We start from the raw sequence: 18,231 nt of genomic DNA, 5'->3' as shown, positions 1-18,231 counted from the left end.
CATACAAGGCAGATAAATCGACCACCGCAAACTTCAATGAAAATAACAAATGTAACCTTAATCACGAGCAGCACAAATTGGGGCGGTTCTATACACGTAAACTCAATAGTGTTAACCAAAATCACCTAATTTTTCCGTTTTGATTTGTGTCTTATAATCTACTCAGTCACACCAGCATTATCAAGATCAATCTCGCCCATCCCTGTATCTTCCTCTTCTTCAGTTTCCTCATCACCGCTGACCTCTTCATTATCAGCCCTCAGCTTGGCCATGTGCTCGGCAAGAAGCTTGTCATCACGCTCGCTCACCTATAATCATAAAGGCCCATTTCAGTAGTAGCTTTGCAAAAATATTCCAAAAATTATATTTTTGTATGATATTATTATAGTTTTGCCATGGTTACTCGGCGGCCAACTACTAGAAGGCTAACATGCAAGTCATTTATGTGTTTTCTCAAAAGTTTACATGAATGAAAAAAACAACCCCCAAGGCAAATTACTCCCAAAAAAGCTCAAGAGTGGAAGTCAGAACGTGTGCGTGTGTGCATGCATGCACACAGACATTTATAGAATGCACAATTGGAATGAGGGAACTCACAGCTCTAGGAGCCTCCTTGACAGTAAGTTTCCCCTTGTGTAGGTCTATTGCTTCAGTGCAAGCTTTGATGGCAGCATTTAGAACATGTATGCCTTGCTCCTGTCCAAAGTAAATCACAGAGCCATCGAATACCATTGAGAATAGTGCAGCCATAATATCGATAAGAGGTCAGAAAACTTAAAGCTCAGGCAATTTTCCAATTGGGAAGATCAATTGTTGTACATCTCTACTAATAAATAATCTAGAGTAAATAACCGTATCTTGTTCATTCCAGGTTTGACTTGAACTAGTGTATATTCACAACAAAAAATAATACAGAAACAAGTGAGATAGAGTTAATTGGCACGTTATGAACATCAAATGAGGCTATGAAAGCAAAGCATTATAAACCAATCATCACGAGAACCTTTGGCTCCAGCAATAAATGAGTTCTGAATCATGAAGGACTTAAACTCAAGGAAAACGACGTCAAGTAGGATAAATGTTGAGCAAGAAAAAAGGCATTCACAAATATAAGATTCAGTGCCAGTTAGAAAGAACTAACCTTTGATATCTTTTCATCAAAAAGGAGTGATACATAAAGTGGAGATAATTTTCACAAATAGTATGTAAAGTGAGAAGTTAGTCCGCACGATGATGGCCAGGCATCTAGCAACATCGAGGGAGAGAGATTCGGAGAGCGGCACTAATATTAATTATTACTGACCTTGAAATCTGTTGTCAAAAAGGTAGAGCAACTTTTGAAACCAGCGGCTTCAGCTAATACAGGTCATAGAACAAATGGAAATACAATAAGCCCCTATAATAGATATACGTCATGATGGGGAATTTCTTGAAGGAGACAATCTGATCTTGCTCCATGATACCATGGAAGGTCACTCTAAACAGAGATAGAAGAATTTTGATTTCTAAAATTAGATATTGTTTCATTCACATGCTTTTACACATTTGAGAAGTACGAGTATCTAAAAGTATAGGATTTTGGTGCATCGGCCAACGCACCTACTCAAATGCAGTCTCCTCACAAAACCCATGTTAAAGAAGGATTTTGGACCTAAAAATTGCAAAGGGTGCATGAATTTGAAAAACAAATGGATTTTGAACCTTAAAAATAGATTACTGAAAATTTAACTTTTGCACTGTTAATTCTAATTCTGCACAAATCACCAGATATGCACTGTTTATGAGCTGCAAATCATGAGTCTAATGCCAAAGTGCATCTAGAGTAATACTTTGGATTCTAAATCCTCTCTAAGAGAAACTTTTGGAAGAGGGCCACATTTTAATAGGAGCACATTTGAACTTTTCTCTATCTAACAGTTACACCAAAGATTCGGATCAAGGGCACTATATATGGCTCATCATTTCCAGTTTAAAAATAATACACCTTTCAGAATCAATGAGATAATTAGCAAGAAATGAATGAACACGATCCACTCTGTAGAAATGCGTGCAGACAAGACAACAAACTTCTTATCAAATTCATATTTTCAACCTCATAACCTTTATATAGCTTTTCGATATAGAGTTAGAATGTACGCGATGATATGCATTACAAGCACAACACATGCAATCAAGTACACAATCAACAATGAATAACATCAATCTTGAAAGTCTTACTCAAGGCTCCAAAAATAAAAAAGCCGGGGGAATCTGGGGAGTGTTTATCCTTTCTTTTTCTTTTTCTCTTTTTTTCTCAGGGAGGGGGATATATAGGCCACCTGGCCCCTAGGCAGCCGCCCAGAACCTCAAGCACTGTGCGAGATAATACATATAATATGTGCGATCCAAATGCACATATACACCTATATGTGTTAAATATGTATATTTAAGCATTTACATATATTCTAACTAACTTTTTTATACATATATATGCACATGAATATGAAACACGTTCAAATTACTGAAAATTTTGCTTCTTTGAATAATTAAAATAGTGAAGAAAAAAAAACACAAGTACACACCATACTTTATATACTCATAGAGTCATACTCACAAACTCCAAGTCCCCAATAAACCAAATGACCAATACGAAATGATGTTGTACAAAAGATGCTCTGAAAATGAAAAGAAAGAGGAGATCTTTAATTATTCAATGTTTTGGATGTTTATCTTCAATATTTCAGTTGTCTAACAAGCTTAAAATCACCCCAAAAGTCTTATAAGAACCTCATTTGGACCCTAAAATTGATTGCAATAAGACATGGCAAGATTTTGAATGATTATACGAACTTCTCAAATTTTCTCAAAGCAAAATTGATAAATTTTCGGTGGTTCTCGGGCAGAGGAACAGTTTTTTAACTTCCAGATAAGCATATTTAAGTGGGCTTTCAAACTAGCCAAATATTCATTTAAGATAAACCGCTTCTCAAAATATCAAATATCAGGCAACCTAAGTTGCTCTAAGTCCATGGCTGAGTAAATCATGAAGCCTAAACTACAAGTCTTCAAAGCAATTATGACTGATAATAGCCAAACTATGACGCATTTTAAATTGTTTCATGTCACCAAATGCCGGCTTCATTGAAGAGTGAGTCAGTCAATGCCTATTCTCTAAGCAACACACACTTACACAGCATTAATTTACCTCTACAGTCACAAATCTTTATAACAGTCAAACACAAGAACCACAGACCAGATACCAGTTAGAAAATAGGCTCTTACCCCCATAGACACAAAACAGCATTTGCTATATATTTCTGTATTCCATTTTATCAGTGATGAAAATGTTGGCCACCCAACCGACTAGGCAGCCGCCTAGGCGGCTTGGCCAATAAATCACCTAGGCGGCCGCCTCCACCTTTTGAACACTTTATTATATCCACAATCATAGAAAAAAAATATTCAGATTAATTATTGGGAAATCCTGCTTAAAGCACATTATGTAATTCTCAAGCTGTTCTAATATCATGAGAACCCCCACACATACCTTATCCAAAGTCTGAGTGGTAAGAACATAAAGGGGAGGAGCAACAAGCTTGATTTTCACAGGGCAATCATTATTGCCTGCAGCTTCAGCTTTCCTCATAGCTTCCTGTGAAGAAACAGAAAATAAGCAAGAGCAAACAAACTCAATGAGAGTAACACAATCCTAAGAATCCATTCCCACGGAGAAAATTAAATCAGCAAATTACGTACGGTCCTTTTTTTGGGGGTCAATTACCATTTGGGGATCATTCGCCCAATATTACGAGCACCACCACCCCTCCCTGCGGCCTTTTTTTTTTTTTTCTTGAGGTTACCCCCCGGTCCAGTAATGAAAACACCGGACAGGACTTTTTTGTCCTAAGTTACCAATGTTGTCCGGGGTTTGAATTGCTGTACAGCACTTTCTTCTTTTTTCCAAGTTGTCACTTGTCTTTCTCTCTCTAAGCGCGAGCAGCAGTTTTGGTTCGGCCCCCTCCGTATGAAGTTGGAGGTTTATTTTTCTAGGGAACTGTGATGCCAATTTCCTAAGCTCATCATGGCTTTCTCTCGCTATGTTTTGGGCCCCTTCTCTCTAGGGAAGCGCAGCTACTTTCTCTCTCCTTTTGACTTCAAAGAACAACAGAATCCTCCTCTTTCATTGCTCCTGGAAGAGAGAGAAAAGCTAAGGACCCATATCCAGAAGAGAGAGAAAGTATGCCAACCTTAAAATAGCAGAAGTGAGAGGAGCAACAGAGAAGAACCATTGCCCCAATATATGTAGAGAGAGAACCCAGAACCCTTGCCCAACAGAGATATAGACCAGAAGAAACCTTCCAGGAAGAGGGAGAAACAACAAACACCAAGAGAGAGTAGACTAGCTGTTTTAATCTCTCATGAAAGAGAACGATCAATCTCAGCCTCTTGGAAAAAAATCCAGCAACCTTAAATATTTGTAGAAATAGAAAAGACCCCCATCGCCCATCATGCTCGAATTTGATTTCCCAGCCCTACCATCCTTGGCCTTCTTTCTCCTTGCTTATCTCTCTGCCTACTTTTTTGTTTTCTGCCACCATCGCCCTGAATTTTGAAAGGAAGCGGCAAGCTGCCTCATCTCTCTAGCCCATGGCACCGCAGTTGCTGTAATGACCATTCTCTCTCTATCCTCCAAACAGCCAATTCACAAAAGCCGCTCTATCTCTCTGTACAAACCCCAAGAACTTGCCTGAGAACTTCCCCGTTGCATAAGCGATCATTGTTGCAGGTGACCCCTTCCAGGTAAGAGGTGACGATGCCATTACAGGGAGAGGCTAAATCCTTCTTTGTCCAATGAGCGAGCATTCCTTTTGGGTCTTGAAAGCATTGTTTCAGGCTTGATAAGCAGGCTTCGTCGTCTGGGTCTGAAATGGCAGACCCACCAAGAGGAGGACCAAGAAGAAGGTGAAGGTCGCCATTAATGGGGGCTTTTCTGGCGAATTATTGGGGTTCCCAACGATATCCTAGGGTTTCCCGGTGGGTTTGGGGTTTCTCAGACGAGGTTTTGGGGAGGTGGTGAGTGAAAGTATGGAGCATATGGGTTTGGTGTTGGTGAGTGAAAGAAATGGAGTTCACTTAAAAAGGAAAGAATAGCCCCCTATCCGGGTGTTTCCATTGCCGGACGAGAGGCAACTTAGGGGAAAAAAGGGGGGAGGGGGGGTGCTCGTAATTTCAGGAAAATGAGACACCAAATGATAATTGACCTCCCTCAATAGTGTTCGTATGTAATTTGCTCAAATTAAAAAAACACTTCAGAATACCCTATTCAAAAGTAACAAAATTAACTAACAGAAATGCAGATTCCATCAAGGTGAAGCTCCACAATCAGACTTGGACAAAACACAGACCTTAATATGAAGAACCCCATCATATTGGAAACATTTCATCTCGATATCCGCCCGTATCTTCAATGGTTGTGGGGTCATACGCCTTCGAATATTTCTTACTAAAGCATCTTTAACCTGTTCTGTCATTGCTGGCACCACCCTTGTAACCTACAAGAAGAACACTTTAAAGTGAGTAGTGCTATCGGAAAAAATTAACAGAAAAGAAAAAAATGGCAGTTATTCATAGCATTACCTCCTGTCCATCAGGTCCAATTTCTCTGACTTCCCGGGTGAGGGAATTTAGAACTGAATCAGGGTCAGTTACAATCACTTTGAATGCCTGATAACTCAGAAAAGTTTTTGAGTTATTCATCAAACATTGCAAACATTCATTTCATACAAGAAGCAGGTTGCAACTTACCTCAAAAGCATGTCCATATTTTCGGTATAAAGGCCAACCAACATGAATGTAAAGGTCCTGTCCAAAGAAAATTCAGAAATAACACCTTGTAATGTTGTCATTTAGACTTGTTGAACCTAAGGAAAAATAAGCTTTGATAGAATGCAGTTTACCAACTGAAGACTAGAAAGCTGCATTACCCACAAAATATAAATGCAGCAAAGGAAAAAGAACCAAATTGCTCGAAAATAAATGGAGATGGATCATTTAAGAAAAACAGAGTTTGAACTTAAGATCCATAAATATCAATAGCAATACAAAAATAATCAATAATTTCTAAGTTCTACACGTCCTAAACCTCATATGCAATAGGTATTATCGATATATGAAATCTTAAATCTTTTGGCAACATACAACAAAAAGAAAATTCAGAAGCTGATAGCCTCACTAATGACGAAGCACTCTCAGGAAACACACCGGAGACCTTTTTGTAACCTTTTTGAGATTTGCCCCCCATAGCACTGTATAGTTTAATTATTTGCATCACTTGGTGCATAAAAATAGGTGTAGGAACTTTGTTACGTCACAAAAGCATTTAACAGACAAGGGACTATGGGAAGAATAAGAAAATAAACAATTAGGAATTTAGGATCATGCTTCATGATTTGGAAATTGAAAACCTAATCAAAAATATTTTAAGATTAGAGCACGGGTTGAGAGACTTCTATTGATCATTTGTAGCAGTGAAACTACTTAAGAAAAATACATAATGTATTCTTCTATGGAGGTACTTATGGAAATCATTTTTTATCCAAGGATGACCTTTTTGGATTCCAACTAACTTAAATCCTAAAAAGGACTTCCTCTGAACTTTTTTCTTCTAATGAAGTCAATCAGGTGAGGACAATAAATCTCAAGGGTGACAAATTTCTACAATCATTTGTTACTTTCTTGATATACAAAAACTAATAAATAAATAAAAAGGAAATTGGCCTATGGGGTCTCCATCAGTCTATTGCCTGTAGGGCTATGCCAGCTTCACGGGTATCTCTCCTACTTGTTGGAAATAGTGTCTATCATGGCAGCCTTGCCTCCAAGGATTCCATGACACAAGTTGAAAGAGCGGAATCAAAGGATCTTCCAGGGTTGTAGGACAAACAATCTAACCCGAGTGAAGACAATAGAGACATCATCATCTCATGGGCCCTTCCTCCAGCTGAGTTTAGGGGTGTCCCTACCAAGGATATCATCATGGATCACATCATAATAGAGCAATATTAGGAGTGTATTTGTTTTGTGGAAGCCGAGGCTTCCACAACTGTAGCACTTCCCTCGTTTGTTATTGGGCCAAGAGAATTACTAGCTAGATAAATAGTTCATAGACAAGGGGAAAGTTTTAGGGTTCTGGAGCAGAAAAAATTCAACAGGTTACTATTATTTTGCTACAAGTCACATAATTTCGAAAAGGAAGACATGCTGCCAAAGAGAACATGGAGTTGAGTCTACTTTGGATTTTTCATCAAGGGTTCCTGGATGACAGATTTTTGAGAGAAACCATTTAAGATTTTTCCTAGACATTGGATATTATAGGACTCAGATTTTTACAACAGCCATCCCCATGCCCACGTGACTCATTCACAGTAGCGGGAGGGAGTCAGAAACTTATGCCAAAGGGACAAAGGAAGACAAATAGGGTAGGAAAGTTCTTCTCATATTTCCTATGGGGGAGAAGAGCGGCCCTTAAAATTCTTAGAGAGAGAGAGTCCCATCAAACTCTCAGATAAAAGCCCATATAGCTCCAAGAGCTTCAATATCAGCAAATCCTCAGCAGTTCCAATCAATTGCAATAAAAAAGGATAACCCAAGTTCCAGTCAAGACCCAATCTTTCTCTGACTTAGATGTAGAAGAACCACCGATCTTCTTCGACTGAATACTAACAAAAACCCTCTTTTTAAACTTATCCCAGCATCAGACTTTCTCGCTAATTGGCCCTTCATCCTTAACCTCAGACCCAAGAAGGTGCCTCGATCGGCGCTATGGCGACCTCCCGAGAGAGGAAGCATCAAACTTAATTTCAATGCTTCATCCTGGGCAATCCTGGCCCTGCAGGTATAGGTGCCGTTTTTTGAGACTCCGAGGGTCTCTCCCTCTCTTCCTTCTCCCTTTCCATTGGGAGAACTGATTCTACCGAGGCCGAGGCTCGAGCACTTCTAGAAGGCCTCAAACGCTTTGACAGCTCATGGGGTCACCTCCTTGTAATAGAAGGGGATTCCCAGAATGTAATATCTTGGTCTTCGAGGATTGCCCAACCTCCTTAGAGGCTTTGGCATGTTTTTGACGAGATTTATGAACGCTGCAGGGGTATGCGAGCTTCCTGGACTCATATCTGGAGGGAGGCAAACCAGGTAGCGGATGATCTAGCCAAACAGGGAGCCGCTTCTGGTCTTATCTTGGGTTAATTGGGCTCTGGTTTAACTGCCCACTGTTTTTGGGCATTTCTTTTGCCCCTACTTTGTTCGGTGGTTTTGTTTTACTTTATTTCGTCCTGCGTCTTTTACTTTTTTTGCACTTGGTCACGTGCCTCGGTGACATTTTGTACTTTGACCCTTTGGGTCTCTTTGTATTTCTCTTATCCTTCAATACGATGTTAACATTATCAAAAAAACACTAGCAAAAACCCTAATTTTTCAAGTGACTTGCGGAAGAAACAGTCATCACCGAAGACCAAATTCATGCAAAGTAGGTTTATGTAAAAAGCGGACTGCCTAGCGCCTAGGCGGCCGCTTAGGCGATCCAAAAGGCCAGGGCACCCGCCTAGGCGGCCACCTGAAGCGGTCGCCCAGGGCCTTCGCCCCTCCCAGGGGCAGAAATTCCCCTTGTTGAGGGCATTTTTTGATATTTTTTTAATACTAAAGAAGCAGATTTGTGGGTTTTAGGTTTATTTGAAGCCTAAAACCCATTAGAGCCTATTTTAGAGAGAAAAAAGCTCCAAAAACATTTATTTCCACTAGGCCACCCAGTTTTTGGGCGCCCACCTAGGCGTTGGGCGGCCTGGACCCCCCGGCCGCCTAGGTGCTGCCTAGCGCTTTTTGAAACATTGCCTCAGATGCTTGCTCCCTCTCTCCCTTTGGATTAGATTGTATTCACTCTCAGATGCAACCTCCCGCCCACCCTCCCTCCCCCTCAGATGTATTCACTCTCAGATGCTCGCTCTCTCCCTCCCTCCCTCCCTCCCTCCCTCAACACCATCCAAACCAGAAACCCCAACCAGAATTGCCTCTCCAAAAACTGCCATTTCTACATCATTTCACCACAAAACTGGAAATCCACCCCAAACACCCACTATTCGTCCTCTTTCAACCTCCAAAATTGGTGTTTCTCTCCCTAAAAGTAGCCTAAATAACCCGAGTTCCACCACTTCTGAAGCTAACGAGAAATGGAGCGTGGAGCTTTGAAGGTGTACAAATGAAGAAAAAGTAAGTTGCTGAAGAGAGGGAAGATGCTAGATGAAGCAAGAAGTTCATTATTGCCATCAACTAGCTTCTGCTGTCCATGATTATCTCCGAGCTCTACACCACACTGATTCAATATCTATGTACTCGGTGAATCAACACCCATGAGGATTCGGTTTCTCTCTCTAAGTTTCCTTATATCAGTAAGATGAGATAGAAAGAGTTTAAGGGGGCAATTTGGTCAATTATCACTTAAAAAGAGTCAGAAGAAAGAAAACAGTGGGGATGGGGTACAGACACCCTTAGTTAAAAAAATTAAAAATCTAAAATCTCAGATATCCAATGCCATAAAAAAATATTTCAAGTAGCCTTTCGTTTAAAAACTCCTAGTTTGTATTATGGACATTTAAAGAGAAGTGATCCTTTTCTCTCAAAGGTGTAGTGCTATTTTATTTATTGAACTAGATTTTTCTTGATGTACAAGTTATCTTGTAATCCACTTTAAATATGGAATCACGAAACACTAAATTTGTGTATATAGATCAGATCCTTTGTGAACCTAATGTGTTGTTTAGGACCATCCTGTGTACCAACAAAGTAACCTATAAAGTCGTGAGTCTCTAGACTCAGCACTTCGTACTATTGTAACATTGTAGAAATTGTTCACAAAGGAAATGCTTGGGAAAAGTTCAAAATAAGAAAGGAATAATCAAACAACTAAAAGAATTTTAGCAAATACAAAGTATTCGACACAATGATTCAAATCTTAATCTCAATATCCTCTTTCTTTTTGGCTCTTAACCGAAACCAAGAGGCTCCCTCTCCATTACAGAGAAGCTTTGGGGTATCTGTGTTCCCCACAAATTCAAGCTTTCAGTTGGATAATGCTTTCCCATCGGAAATTAAACTTGGACCAGCTAAACACCGAGGTTTCCAGCTACCCAATAGATGTAGCATGTGTTTACAAGAAGAAAGACCATAGACCATGAATTTTTACCCTGCTCCGGCCTTTGGTCAGTCCACTTGCAATCACTTGGCTGGCTTTGGTAAATCCAGGATTGATCAGGCAGCTATTCCAATATTATTTTCCCCAGTGTACCATAAAGCAGACCTTTTCATGTGGAAAGCCTCCATCCTGGCAAACATGTATACCATTTGGAGAGAGAAACTCCCGTATCTCCAAGCTAGATCATCCACAGTCCAATCCATCACGATCGCCTCAAATCCGCCACCATTACTCAAAGACCTGCCAACCATTCAACATCAGATTTCGTGAACAATTGGAAGAAAAGATTGGCTTTCTGTCCGCCATCAACCTCAAGATCAAGTGTGTGGATCCCTCTAAAAACGGGCTCTCTCAGGCTAAATATAGATAGTTGCTCCTTGGGCAGCCCAGGTCCAACCAGGTTTGGGGTGATTTTGAGGAACCATGAAACTTCAACCTTTTCCTTCTCTGACTACATTGGAGTGGTTGACTCAACAATGCCTGAAACCATTACCTTCTGGAAGGCCTAAGAAGAACTATCCAATTAGGCCTACAAGTTCATAGGCTATTAGTTGAAGGGGGCCCTCAAAATGTCATGCAGTGGGCTTCTAGAGAAACGCCTTGTCCATTGAGACTGACACCTTATTTTGACCACATATTTTCTCTATGCAGGAACATCAAGGTGTATTTCAACCGAGTTTGGAGGAACAAAAACACACTGCTGATTCCCTTGCTAAAGAAACGGCAGTAGGGACCCTGTCAACCTTCTCCAGCTCAGCCTAGTGGAAGAAAGCCCCTGTTTATCTCTAGCCTAACCCCCTCTCCCTTCTCCATATACCTCCTTTCTCTGTTTATATTTCTCCCTCTTTCTATTTCTCTTTCTCTTTCTATCATACATATTCCCACTTTTTTGGAAACATGGGACTGTATATCTGTCTTTAATGTTTCAAAAGCAATCCCAATTTTTTGATATGTACCATCATTTTGTCACTACAGAGTTCTCGATATGTGGGTTGTGGATCGCTATTTTTTAATTTCAATGTGATACCATATGTTCAGTAATACAGTTACGAATTATTAAAAAAATGAAAATATTAAGCACAGATTATTTATACAGTTTAACATGTAAAATGAACAATATGATTCAGAACAATATGATTCAGAGGTATTATTTCATTTCAATCCAAGTTTCGCAAAACCAAGGCATGCCATAAGTTGTTGCTTTGGTATTGCATAAACATTAATGCAAATCATAGGTGGTACTCATTAATGAGTACGGATAACAAAGATAAGGAAGGTACAAAGGACAAGACTGAAACCAAAAGAAAAAGGAGCTACTCTTTTACAATTTTAGTTTACAAGAGTGATATACATTTTCCAATAAAAATTCTCACCCTAGCATTGGATTTCTCTAGATAGAATGGGACGACTTAGCTGATTTAAATTAAGAGACTAATGACAAAGTTCCTAATGTATACGTATGAAGGCAGAACACTTCTCGACTTATCAATAGATAAAAGATGAAACCACAAGACCATCAAAGCCCCAAACTCTCCCAAAAAATAGACATGTAAACCACTCTTGTATATACATTTACTAACGAAAAGTAAAAACCCACATCAAATTCCAAAGCACATGACAAGGCAAAATCAGATAACTAAGTTCTCTAACAAAAAAAGGCAATTGAAAAATCTGAACGCATCGATTATAAGCAGAAGGAAACCACATAATAAAAGAGAGAATAGAGATAAATAGTAAAACACTTAAAAATATAAGGCAAACACACCTCCAAGTCCAGTTGCATTGTCTCAGCCACATGACGCATGATGGAGTGGACCAGCTTACTCTTATTATACCTCTCCTCACAAGCCTGAATATCTTCTTCCGAAACCCTCCTCTTACTAAGATCAATATAACCTTTTTCCTTATCAACCCTAAGAACCATTACAGGCTCTTGCCTTCCCACCTTGATAAGACTACTAACACTTCTAATTCGCCTCCTTGAAAGCTCAGAAAACAAAATCATGCCCTCTATGTTATTGTATTCCAGTAAAGAAACATAAGCCCCCATATCAGCAATGTTCTTCACTTGAATCATTACAGCCATGTCTACTTCTGGGTATTTAGCTTCATACATCCTACATTCTAAATTTGGGGGATTCACCGCCATGATTTCAGAGCTCTATTAATGTCTCTGTAATAGAAATCAGGTTTTCAGAGTTAAAGATTTCACAAAACCAGAAGTTTCAGATGTGAAAAAGGATTCCAACATTCTACGCCCAAAATTAAATGTTTTTGCCACCATGGTAAAAAATGTCAGTCTATTTTTTCAGGAAAACAGGGTTTTCAGTGTTCAGGCATCACAAAACCAGAAGGTTTCATGAGCGGAAACGGAACCATAAGAAATAAAAAAATAAAAAGGATAAAAAAGAGAATAAGTTCAATGCTCCTGCAAGTTTCTATGCCCACAAAAATAGGGTTTCATAACTGAAAATTTGAGAGCGAACAGACAAAATGGAAGAAAAATGAAAGAATTTAAAGATAAATACAAAGTGTCCAAGTGATTGTTCTGCAATTTTCTAGCTCTCAAAAACTAGGGTTTCTCTTCGGAAGCAAAAGACAGAGACAAAAAAATTAAACTTAAAGTAACACAAATGATGGCATTTAGAGAGAGAGACTTACCTCGAAGAAAGTGTGTTCGAGAGAAGCCCTGAAAATATTAGAGAGAGAAAGTAGTGGAGCTCGAACTGGGAGGAGCAATCGAACCTAAGCAGAGAGAGGAATCAAAATAAAAGTGGGAGAAAGACTAGGCTAGCCCACGGTTCATCAAAGGACAAAACAAACCTTAATAATTCGCTAAATGATATACGTGATCTCTTTCAAGTTTCAAGGCATCCTTAACCAATGGAAGAACCGAGTCGTACCGTTTAAAAACCCGCCGATTTTGATATGGATAACCAATTAGGATGGTAATCACTCGGGATCGACTCCATCGGGGATGATATGGTCCTATATTGGTTCTTTTCGAAAAAGGAAGTAGTTTATATAAGGCCAAGGCTCTAAACAATCAAATTCGAGAGCCTACCTCAAATTTTCACTAGAAAGAGTTATTTTGATGCTCAAATATCTTCAAATCGATCATCTCGACATCAAGATACATTGACATGAGAAAAAATACATTTCAAGTTTTGAAAATAGTGTATCTTGTAATACATTTTTAGACTATCAATTTTCAAGATTTTCAAATTTTCATAGATCTGCTTGATCTACACTATTTTTGAAACTTTAAATTTTATAATTAGATATGAAAATATAATTTAATGCTATCACAAATATTTTCTATGTTGAAACCACATTTTCTTACGCTATTTAAAGGTGGGCTCTACTTTGATTGTTTAGAACCCTGGCTCTATGTAAACAGCACCATGCTGAAAACCTGTATTTTTTTTATTTTTTTTTTTTAAGCTTTATCTGATATATTTTTTTGGTTGTAAATACCGACCCTATAAATATACTTTTTTTATTTTTATTGTTATTTTAATCCCCTATTTGGACAAATCCAAACCCAATTCTAGCCATTCAACACAAAATCTCTAGGTGAACAATATGCCCTATTGATCCTTTTGAAGCACTCATACCTAGAGGTAGCAATGGACCTAGACCCAACCTAGGTCCAGATATGGGTTCAAAAATTAGACTCGACAGGTTGGATCTGAGTCCAAATCTTGGATCCAAAACACTATTCGGATCTAAAGTTGGGTCCATGTGGATCTAACTCATATCCAACCCGAATAGTATTATTATTTATATAATATTTTAATTGATTATTAAATAAAATATAGCTATATAACTTAATTATAATATTTAAATAATGCATGTATATATTTAACAAAATATTCAAAGGGTGCAGTTTGTAGGGAGCAGCCTAGGCTTTAAACAATCAAATTAGAGCCAACCTTCAAATAGTGTCGATAAATGTGGTTTCAATATTGAAAATCTTTGTGATAGTTTTAAAATATATTTTCATCTTTATTTATAAAGTTTAAAGCTTAAAAAATATTGTAGATCGACAGATCTATGAAACTTGAAAATCTTGAAAATTGAAGGTCCAAACATGTGTTACAAAATACACTATTTTCCAAACTTGAAATCCATTTTGTTCTCATGTCCATGCATCTTGATGTCGAGATGATCAACTTGAGGATATTTGGGCATCAAAACAACTTCTTCTAGTAAAATTTTTGAGCTATACTCTAATTTAATTGTTTAGAGCCTCGGCTCTATATAAACTTTTCCCATATTAAATATATTTCTTTTATTTTTGGGTCAAATATGATTAGGTTTGGTCGGCTTTGGATTCTAGTTCGGGGTCTAGGTCCAACTGAGTCTAGGTCCGTGTCCAATAACTTTGGGTCTCAGTCCTAGTCCCATAATTCTTTTAGATCCGAGTCCAACCCGACCCGTACCTATTACCAATTGTATACCTTTACATTGGAAAGGAGGCCTCCCACACCGCTTAAAAGTTAACATCAGTGGTTTAAAAAAAGGGTCGGTGGCCCTGATCGGGCACCCCAAAAATCCGTCCGGATCGGTGGATCGGCGATCCGGATCGGTAGATCCACGATCCAGATCAGGAATCGACGAAATCGATCGGATTAAGCTGTAAAAAAATATAAAAAAATTATTAAAATTTATTATAAATATTTTTTTTTTAGGAATCCAATAAGAAATAGGGGTAGTATATTATTAATTTTCATTTTTTTCATCAATATGTGAATATTGAGATATTTTTTATCTGTATGAACTTATTTTAACCATTAAATTACATCACACAAAATAAAAATCATTGAACTATTATGGATGAAGTATATAATCATACATGGACTATAATAAATAATGATTTTTTTATAAGAACATTTTAGTTTTTTTGACAAAAACCTTTTATTTTTTTACAAGAAATGTTTGTTGTATTACATGTTTTTTGTTTTTAGAAATAATTTTTTTGACAAAAAATACTTGTTGTATTATTTTTTTTTTATAAGAACTTTTTTTTTTTGACAACAACTTTTTATTACTTTTTATTTTTTTGACAAAAACCATTTTAGTTTTTTGACAAAAAGAAAGAAATTTGACAAGAAAAATAATTGATAAGAAACGTTCATTTTTTTTTTATAAGAAACTTTTTATTTTATTGATAAAAAAAAAAATTGACAAAAGCAAAATTGATAAAAAAAACCTTTCATTTTTTTGATGAGAAAAAAATTTGACAAAAAGCGAAATTGATAAAAAAAACCTTTCATTTTCTTCTTTTGACAAAAATACTTGTTGTATTATTAATTTTTTATAAGAACTTTTTTTTTTTTACAATAATTTTTTATTACTTTTTTTTTTCGACAAAAAAAAAAAATTTGACAAGAAAAATAATTGATAAGAACCTTTCATTTTTTTTAGTAGAAATTTTTTATTTTATTGATAAGAAAAAAATTTGACAAAATGCGAAATTGATAAAAAAAACCTTTCATTTTTTTGATAATAAAAAAATTTGACAAAAAGAGAAATTGATAAAAAAAACCTTTCATTTTTTTTTTATAAGAGAAAAATTTAACCTCAAAAAAATAAAATTGACAAGAAAAAATTTATAAGAAAAAAATTTGACTTCAAAAAAATAAAATTAACAAGAAAAAAATAAAAATTGACAAAAAAAATAGTTGATAAACGAACCTCCTTTCTTGTCAAAGAGAATGGAACACAAGCCCTCCACATGCAGAAAAATAAGTTATAACTAGTAAACCATATGCTACTTAATGGTATTAAAAGCACAAACAAAATATATATCTTTCAAAAACATTGGGGGCAATCATTGCTTTTTATTATTAGGTAAGGTTATTGTTAGGTAAGGTGTGCAAATTTTGGTACACAATGAAGACATCTTTGGTACACGAGATGGAATTGTTGATGAGGAATTTTTTGTGGAACGGATCCCAATCCAACAAGAAAATTCATTTTTATTAACTGAGCCTTTAAATTCATTTTGGAAAGGAATTCAGCAGGTTAGACCTTTATTCCTCGCCTATTCCAGAATTTTAGTCGAAGACAGAGCCATGACCAGATTCTTGCATGAAAAATGGCTTGATGATTATCCTCTTAAACTTGTGTATCGTGATCACTATAGGAGATCAACACAGAAACAAGAAGTTCTTCGGTCGGTGTGGGATATCAGACTTAACATCTATAAGGTTGATGCTCACACTGATATCCAATTTCAGGAGTTGATGGCATCGTTCTTATGTTACCACCCCAAGAAACCAGACTGGTTAGTCTGGTCCCTGGCCTCGGACAGTCAGTTCTATGCTTCATCGTTGTACCGAAAGATTTTCAGAGACCGTTAAAACTATGGAATTGCAAAACCCCCCACCAGGTCAAGACCTTTTTTCGGCTTATCGAATACAAAAGGCTTCTCACTATCGATCCTCTAAAGAGGATGGGGTTCATCCTTACTAACGTATGCTGCAAAAATGATGAGGAGACTATTGATCATCTTTTCATTCACTGCCCTTTTTTATCGGCCATTTGGGTTTGGCTCCTCCACCCAACAAATTGGATATGCCTCAGGCACTCTGAGATTCTCGCCTAGCGGCAACTTCTATGGTCCCCTCCTTTCATGGCCGTGGGAATTCAGCTTTGGAGGATTTATGTTGTTGTTGCCACTTGGAACCTTTGGAGCGAGAAACCAGATAAATTTTGAAGGACGAAGTACAGAGCTACCAGAGTTTATTGAAGTTAAGCGTTCGATTACCATTTGGGTGCATGGTTTCTTCCCTTTGAAAGCAATCCCCTCTCCAACTTCTCCCAGCTCCTACTTTTAAAACCTAAACGTCCCAACAAACGTTTTTTGGACTACGCTTCTGGAGGGCTGCGTGAAACTGAAATTTCATGGTAGCGTGAAGGGCTCTATTGCTGGCTACGGAGGCCTTCTTCGGGACCCTTGTAGCTCAATGCTCTGGACTTACTCTATTGCTGGCTACGGAGGCCTTCTTCGGGACCCTTATAGCTCAATACTCTGGACTTACTCTATTGCTGGCTACGGAAGCCTTCTTCGGGACCCTTGTGGCTCAATACTCTGGACTTACTCTAGTACGTTACACCAATGTGATCCTAATAAAGCGGAGCTCTAGGCGGTTCAGGCCCTTCCACCATTGTGGCTCAATACTTTGGGCTTATACCATTCGAAGGTGCATAACTCTAAGGCCCGCCCTACAACAGGTGTGGGGCTAGTGGTCGTCGTATCCTTTTTTAACCGAAGATGAAACTTAATCTCGTGTATTTTCCTTTTTTATATTTAGCATATGGACCACCCATACACATAACCCTCCAAATATACACATAAGGCAATAAAAATGAGTTTTAAAAAAAAGATGGTATACAATAAGACCATTTACCTTTAATACAAAGACGTCACAATTACTTACAACCATCCGATGTAAAAATTGCTTATAATTTTCCAATTGAAAACAATTTCGGTCAATTTTCTCAAACACGAGTCTGGTTTTTAAAGAAGTTTAGTACTCGAAACATCCCAAGTGAATCCATTTCTTCATATTTATGAATTTAGAGCCCCAAAAATATTGCAGATCTGATGAATATTGAAAATATATTAAAATGACCCATTGAAAACAAAAAAAAGTATAAAACCAACTATTTTTAAAGCTGAACATCCATCATTTTCAATATTCATGATCACGGTCTCGATGATGAATTAAGCCACCGTGAGCAAATCATCCATTATTGTTACATGACCTAGGGTTTATAAACCTCTATGAGGTCAATCGCCTATAATTTTCCAATGGAAAACAATTTCGGTCAACCGTCTCATACACGAGTATGGTGTTTTAAAAAGTTTAGTACCGAAAACATCCCAAGTGAAGCCAGTTCCTCATATTTATGAATTTGGAGCTCCAAAAACAGTGTAAATCTAATGAATATTGAAAATATATTCAAAATGACCGATCCAAAAACAAAGTATAAAACGA

The 18,231-nt window shown here is 37.5% G+C and overlaps 1 protein-coding gene across 1 annotated transcript; it reads right to left on the bottom strand.

The window, feature by feature from the left end:
* Positions 1 to 137: 137 nt before the first annotated feature.
* Positions 138 to 13,036, bottom strand: LOC18426694 (eukaryotic translation initiation factor 2 subunit alpha homolog). The gene is made up of 8 exons (XM_006833336.4): positions 12,884 to 13,036; positions 11,988 to 12,395; positions 5,785 to 5,841; positions 5,617 to 5,703; positions 5,385 to 5,531; positions 3,527 to 3,631; positions 598 to 696; positions 138 to 308 (listed from the first exon to the last, which is right to left on the bottom strand). The coding sequence occupies exons 2-8, from the start codon at positions 12,369 to 12,371 to the stop codon at positions 159 to 161; spliced, it is 1,029 nt and encodes a 342-aa protein (XP_006833399.1). The 5' UTR covers positions 12,372 to 12,395; positions 12,884 to 13,036; the 3' UTR covers positions 138 to 158.
* Between the last annotated feature and the right edge of the window lie 5,195 nt (positions 13,037 to 18,231).

The sequence above is a fragment of the Amborella trichopoda genome, chromosome 5 (assembly GCF_054954075.1).
Source record: "Amborella trichopoda isolate Santa Cruz 75 chromosome 5, AtrichopodaSantaCruz75HAP2 v2.0, whole genome shotgun sequence".
In the NCBI taxonomy this organism is placed as follows: Eukaryota; Viridiplantae; Streptophyta; class Magnoliopsida; order Amborellales; family Amborellaceae; genus Amborella; species Amborella trichopoda.
Note: the sequence above shows the minus strand (reverse complement) of the source record. Positions and strands in the feature narration are given on the sequence as shown.